Here is a 6,922-nt window from a genome sequence, read left to right on the forward strand (position 1 = left end):
GTTTACGTACAGCTACGATTGGAGCAGCCCACTCAGAGAAATCGATAGGCTAGATGATATCCGATGATTCCAACCGTATAATTTCAGCATCGACCAATGGAATTGTGTTGAAAGGAACTGGCCGCTTGGGACAGAAAACAGGTTGAGCATTAGGTTTGAGGAAAAGCTTTCCCTCCCCCCTAAGGGGGAATCGCTCAGTGTAATCGACGGCTGCGTGATGTTAGGTAATAGAGTCGTAGTTCCCAACATGTTTCGACGAAGGATCCTGCAACAATTCCACCGTGGTCATCCAGGAATCGTTCGTATGAAGGCAATTGCAAGTAGCTTTGTTTACTGGCCCGGTATGGATAACGAGATCGAGGAATTCGTCAAACGCTGCGCACCATATTCCACGGCTGGTAAAGCTCCGACGAAAACGACACTAGAGTCGTGGTCCATTCCAAGTAAACCCTGGTCCCGGATTCACATCGACTACGCAGGACCTGTAGATGGTGTCTACTTTCTGGTGGTGGTCGACCCGCGCTCCAAGTGGCCTGAGGTGCACGTAACCAAATCGACAACAGCGAAAGTCAGCATCAAACTATTGAACCAGTCATTCGTTACGTTTGGTGTACCCGAGATAATCGTATCGGACAATGGCAATCAATTTGCAGGACACGAATTCCAAGTATTCTGCACCAATCTCGGTATTCGGCACATCCGCACCCCACCACAATCCAACGGTTTGACTGATAGATTTGTGGAAACCGTGAAAACAAGCCTTCGGAAAATTCGTTCCGATGGAGTAGAAACGCCTGAGAAAGCGTTGCAAACATTCCTGCAAGTATATCGCTCAACTCCAACCAGCGATCTCGGCGGAAAATCCCCTGCTGAAATGATGTTCGGTAGGTCTGCAGCCTAGCAAGCACACCACCACATCCAGAGACAGACAAAAGCAAAACGACACTTTCAACAGGAAACATGGCGCATTTTAGAAGAGTTTCCAGCATGGCGATTTGGTGTATGCCAAGGTTCATCAAGCAAATTCAAGGTGGGAAACGTTACCTACAACGTTTTTCTCGGAGATAGGTAAAGGTTGATCCAATCGCATGCTAACCAGCTGAAGAGTCGAGTTCAAGAAACCAGTCCATCAGAACATTCGACGCACCTTTCGGTTTTCTTCGACGAGTTTGGATTGACCATTCCAGCAGCAGCCATTCATCCAGAAGAACCTGCAACAACACCGCGGTTAGAGGAACAACTTTTGGACGACTCAGACACCGAATCTGAAGGTATTGAAGATCCAGAACCAACAGATGCAATTGAGGAGGCAGCCCATCAGGAAACTCTACTATTGGAAAGAGGACGGCGTATGATTCAACTTCCGCCCCGTTTCAAACCCTACTGGATGACAAAACCTTAGGGGGATATATTGGATCATAGCAATCACTGGAACACTATATAAACTGGGAAATCCAGCTCTTATGTGCATAATCTTTAGAAATTATTTTCAATTTTTTTTAGCTTTGTCAGATTCCGAAATCCTTTATAATTCTCATTAGAATTCCTTGTAATTCTCTTTTGAATTGTCTTCAAACCTTCTTTCTTCGAAATACTTCTCCAATTGTTTTGTTTTTATTTATATCTGAACACGATTTCTTTGGTATTTTTCTCAGAACTTTCTTAATGTTCTCCCTCAGTATTTCTTTGAAATTAACCTCCGAACAACTTTAGAAATTCTGTTTAAATTCACCTGCTATTCTTCTCATCTTTCTTCTACAATTCTCCTCACAATCACACTGGAATTCTCCTTGAAATTATGCTCACAGCTCCTTTGGGATTCTTCCAAGAACTCATTAGGACTCATTAATCTCAGAATTGTTCAGAACTCCGTTGAATTTTATTTTCTCAAAATTTGGTAGATATAATTCAGCATCTCGTTGAAATTTTCAAAATCCAATGAAAAATTCTTCAAATTATAGGAACCCCGAACATTGTTCCAAGTTTTCAAATTTTTCCAGGGACCTCCATAACTGAGATCTTTATTTTTTTTTTCAAAATCCCACGTTTAAAAAATAATGATGATTAACATATCTGTATTTTTTTCTCTAAATATAGTATCGCGAAGATTTGTATAAGTCACAAATTAGATAAATCACAAGGTTATAAACAAAATCGTTATGAACATTTTTAAAAGTGGCAGTTATTCCGAATCACCGAATGACCCATTCAGCCCGATAGCTTTCGCAAAATTTCATAGCGCTGTTACGTAATAAAACTAGAAGCTATTCAATCTGATTATATGTAAGGGAAATGATGGCTTTGCCACTTCTTTATCTATTAACCTTTATCTCTAAAATAACGTGATATTGCAAGCATTTCAACACTTCAGTTTTTTTTATGAATATTAACAACCGGGAAAATCTTGTGATTTAAACCGGGAATACCGAGTATTTCAAGTGAAAATTAAATGGCCACCCTGAACTACAGACTGCATTCCAAAAAGGTCAAAAGTTATCCGAAGTAATTATCTAGGTCCCAAGCATTAATTTAGGTTTTATTATGCTGTTGTAGACCATGATTAAGGCTTGGGCAATGCTTTAAAACCTAGATATTTGAAACTTGTGATGTTACTTGGGGTATTTTACAATACCCATCTGTTTCTATTAACTTTTGTTATTATAAGAGTTTAATTGGTATAACATGTATACGAATATTTGAATATGTGACATCATTAGATTTACATAATAATAATACATTTTTTTTCAGTTTTCATTCATGCGGGATGTATGGATTTTAATTAAAATGCTTGCTTTCAGCTCTTCGATGATGAAACACCTCTAGGATTATATTATAATAATTCATTTATATTATTGAACTTTGCATTTATTTTATATTATAAATATTCACTTTTTCAGCTTAGAGATGAACTAGCCTGCAGAAGTTAAAGTAAAGTTAATGAAAGTTAAACTAAAATTAAAGTTAAGTTAAAGTTAAGTTAAAGTTAAGTTAAAGTTAAATTAAAGTTAAGTTAAAGTTAAGTTAAAGTTAAGTTAAAGTTAAGTTAAAGTTAAGTTAAAGTTAAGTTAAAGTTAAGTTAAAGTTAAGTTAAAGTTAAGTTAAAGTTAAATTAAAGTTAAGTTAATGTTAAGTTAAAGTTAAGTTAAAGTTAAGTTAAAGTTAAGTTAAAGTTAAGTTAAAGTTAAGTTAAAGTTAAGTTAAAGTTAAGTTAAAGTTAAGTTAAAGTTAAGTTAAAGTTAAGTTAAAGTTAAGTTAAAGTTAAGTTAAAGTTAAGTTAAAGTTAAGTTAAAGTTAAGTTAAAGTTAAGTTAAAGTTAAGTTAAAGTTAAGTTAAAGTTAAGTTAAAGTTAAGTTAAAGTTAAGTTAAAGTTAAGTTAAAGTTAAGTTAAAGTTAAGTTAAAGTTAAGTTAAAGTTAAGTTAAAGTTAAGTTAAAGTTAAGTTAAAGTTAAGTTAAAGTTAAGTTAAAGTTAAGTTAAAGTTAAGTTAAAGTTAAGTTAAAGTTAAGTTAAAGTTAAGTTAAAGTTAAGTTAAAGTTAAGTTAAAGTTAAGTTAAAGTTAAGGTAAAGTTAAGTTAAAGTTAAGTTAAAGTTAAGTTAAAGTTAAGTTAAAGTTAAGTTAAAGTAAAGTTAAAGTTAAGTTAAAGTTCAGGTAAAGTTAAGTTAAAGTTAAGTTAAAGTTAAGTTAAAGTTAAGTTAAAGTTATGTTAAAGTTAAGTTAAAGTTAAGCTAAAGTTAAGTTAAAGTTAAGTTAAAGTTAAGTTAAAGTTAAGTTAAAGTTAAGTTAAAGTTAAGTTAAAGTTAAGTTAAAGTTAAGTTAAAGTTAAGTTAAAGCTAAGTTAAAGTTAAGTAAAGTAAAGTTAAAGTTAAAGTTAAGTTAAAGTTAAGTTAAAGTTAAGTTAAAGTTAAGTTAAAGTTAAGTTAAAGTTAAGTTAAAGTTAAGTTAAAGTTAAGTTAAAGTTAAGTTAAAGTTAAGTTAAAGTTAAGTTAAAGTTAAGTTAAAGTTAAGTTAAAGTTAAGTTAAAGTTAAGTTAAAGTTAAGTTAAAGTTAAGTTAAAGTTAAGTTAAAGTTAAGTTAAAGTTAAGTTAAAGTTAAGTTAAAGTTAAGTTAAAGTTAAGTTAAAGTTAATTTAAAGTTAAGTTAAAGTTAAGTTAAAATTAAAGTTAAGTTAAAGTTCAGTTAAGTATCATTTTATATTCTGTTTATACTCACGAGTGCGTGTGTGTGTTTTTGTGTTTGTGTACCTATCATAAATCACTACAATCAGCATTAGTTTACCAAAAACGATCCCTGCTGCTGCAAACCTTTCCCCACATCCAACATCCCAGTGAATTCTCGTGGAAGCGCAGAGGATTTCTCGGTTTCCTTCACAGCGAGTATCACGTCACACATTCCTTCCCATTCCCTATTGGACCTGCATTCGGACACGGCCGGCGCTGGTATTGCTAAATATTAGATCTTCAGTTTTAACACATTGAGGATGAATGTTAGTCCCAAACATCATCTGTTGGTTCTCTGTGTAATTGCAGCTGATCTGGCAATAACAGAGTAGCAACCGTGGGCGGTCAATAATGATAATGCTAATGCTAATGCTATAAGAGTTTAATTGGTATAACATGTATACGTTTCATCTGAATACGATTGAGATAGTTTGGACGAACGATGGTGCTGTCAAATAGAATCTCTACAAGTATCTGAAATTCAATGAATTCTTGCGTATGCAATTTAAGTTTATTCTTGATTCAAATAATACATATTTTTCACAGCAATTCGGCCACCTCTTGGCTACAAGAGTAAGCCGATACATGAAAGAGGAAATCAATTTGATTCAAACAGGGCTAAATGACTGCATGTGCAGTCAAAGTCCCTACAAACAAACAAAAAATCATCACCACTACTACATTTTTTTTCTTTAGAATTTAGAATCGGTACACTTTCAATCGGACGTACATATCTCAGAATCTGTTTGGTTTAGAATAAAACATTTTTAGAAGAAAATGTTATGTATTCATTGTAATTTAAAGATACAATATGGATTTTGCGATTTCTATTCTTCTCAAAATTTGAACTTTGGATTGATACGTGTCAAACTCACCGGCTGGTTTTTTCCAGTATCTGGCCATTGAAATAGCATCCTTAGCCATTTTTTCACTCTTCTTCAGTTTAGCTTTCATTTATTTCCTTTAAATTCCGTTATAATTGCTTATCTTTTGACAGATACGCGTATTTCGTCTACTACTTGCAGACTTCATCAGGGCCAAGTACTCAACACCACTAATATAATAGTTTAAAACATATAATTACATATTATAATTAAATATAATTATCAGGTATAGTAAAAAATTCATTGAAGTTCTTCTTATTTATTTAAAACCAAAGAAACATCTATGTCCATTGTTGTTTTTAGTCATACATTTTTTTTTAATTTAAAAGTTCACCCCTTTTCTAATGTTAGTTTAGAATAATCAGCCTCGAATGTAGTGTATATCGTATGCATATAGAGCTTGCTGACGTTTATCGTATGCACACTACGTTACGTATACGTATACGCAAATGTTTTCATCGGGAAAAAAAACTTCATAGTGAAAAATTTTCCAGATGAAAACAAATCACTGACACAATCACACTTTAGCAATCTCTATAGTACAAGCTCCAATTGGCGTTGACGGCGACTCTGTAGCTCTTTACTCCTATGAGAAAATCCATAAGCAAACGTCAGACTGTGCGTGAAACATGGCGGACTTTGTACTATCCTTTCACTCCACCGAAAATTTCTATAAGAAACTGTCTATATTTGCTAAAAGAGCAAATTTTTCGACGGTGCCGTCAACGCCAATGCTCTCTACCTACACACAACACAAACGACGGTCTCGGAACGAGTAACCGGCCGGTATTTGAGTAGCGGCTCAATCACCGAGAAAGAGAAAGAGAGACATAAAAGGACAGCGAGAGCGGGAGCGGGCGAGACGACTAATACAAGTTTTCCATCGTGGGGAGCGGGAGCCCTCTGAAGTACACGTGTGTTATTATTTATCTGCTAGTGTTCATGCATATAAAACAACTCTATCCTTCATCGTGGAATCGTGGAAGCTCACGCTCTCACGACACGTCGTTTATTTATTTTTTCATCAGCATCCTACCGTGGTGGTGGTGTTGGTGAGTTTTTCGCCACGTCTTGCGATATTTTGAATGCGGGTATGTGGGGACAAGTGTACCGGTTTTGTCCTGGGGTTTTTGTCCGGAGAAAACATGCAAAATTTATACGTCTTGATAAAGATATTTTAAAGCGTTCAGATTTTTGGAAGCTTTATTCAACAAAACTAGTCATTAACTTCATAAAGCATACAAATTAACTTAACTAAAAGTGTGGTCAAGATATAAATTGTCAAAAATGGTACACTTGCCCTATGAGAACATGTATCGAAGTGAGTGTCCGAGTGTTCTTGACGTTGTGTGAGTTGCTTTCCTATGTGTTGGTGAGTATGCGACTACGTGGAAGCCCCAAGCTTGAGCGACGGATGCGGTGGTGCAAGCGTGAGAAAAATGAAGAGCGAAAGAGTAGTTGTGATGTGAAGCTGGTAGTAGCGGCTAGTGGTGGCAAGCGGTAAATACAACGCGGCAGTATTTTCCGTAGTGGAATAATGATCCGGTGGTGTAGTTCTACGGGAACATCGCAGTGGAGAGTTTTATTTTCTTGCTCGCTCGTTTTGTCGACGCTTAATACTAGATCCCCAAAACACACATACATCTACAGCTACCACGGGGTGTGAGAAAGAAGAGAAGAGAAGACAGGCCGCCACAGAGGGAGTAGTGAAAGAAGGAAGAGGAAAAAGTATAGTGTACACACAAAAAAAAAAACTCAAATCCAAGAGGGCCGTGGTGGTAAATCGAGATCGATCGAGTCGCATGAAACCAGTCTCACCGC

The 6,922-nt window shown here is 35.2% G+C and overlaps 1 protein-coding gene across 1 annotated transcript; it reads left to right on the forward strand.

Moving 5' to 3' along the window:
• Positions 1 to 343: 343 nt before the first annotated feature.
• LOC135697098 (uncharacterized protein K02A2.6-like) lies at positions 344 to 1,402 on the forward strand. Its single transcript, XM_065216685.1, has 2 exons — positions 344 to 884; positions 1,188 to 1,402. Exons 1-2 carry the CDS (start codon positions 344 to 346, stop codon positions 1,400 to 1,402), a joined length of 756 nt encoding a protein of 251 aa, XP_065072757.1.
• The last annotated feature ends 5,520 nt before the right edge of the window (positions 1,403 to 6,922 follow it).

Source organism: Ochlerotatus camptorhynchus, unplaced genomic scaffold (genome assembly GCF_037179485.1).
Source record: "Ochlerotatus camptorhynchus isolate MF236.1 unplaced genomic scaffold, CSIRO-AGI_Acam_v1.1 ptg000067l, whole genome shotgun sequence".
NCBI classification, from domain to species: domain Eukaryota; kingdom Metazoa; phylum Arthropoda; class Insecta; order Diptera; family Culicidae; genus Ochlerotatus; species Ochlerotatus camptorhynchus.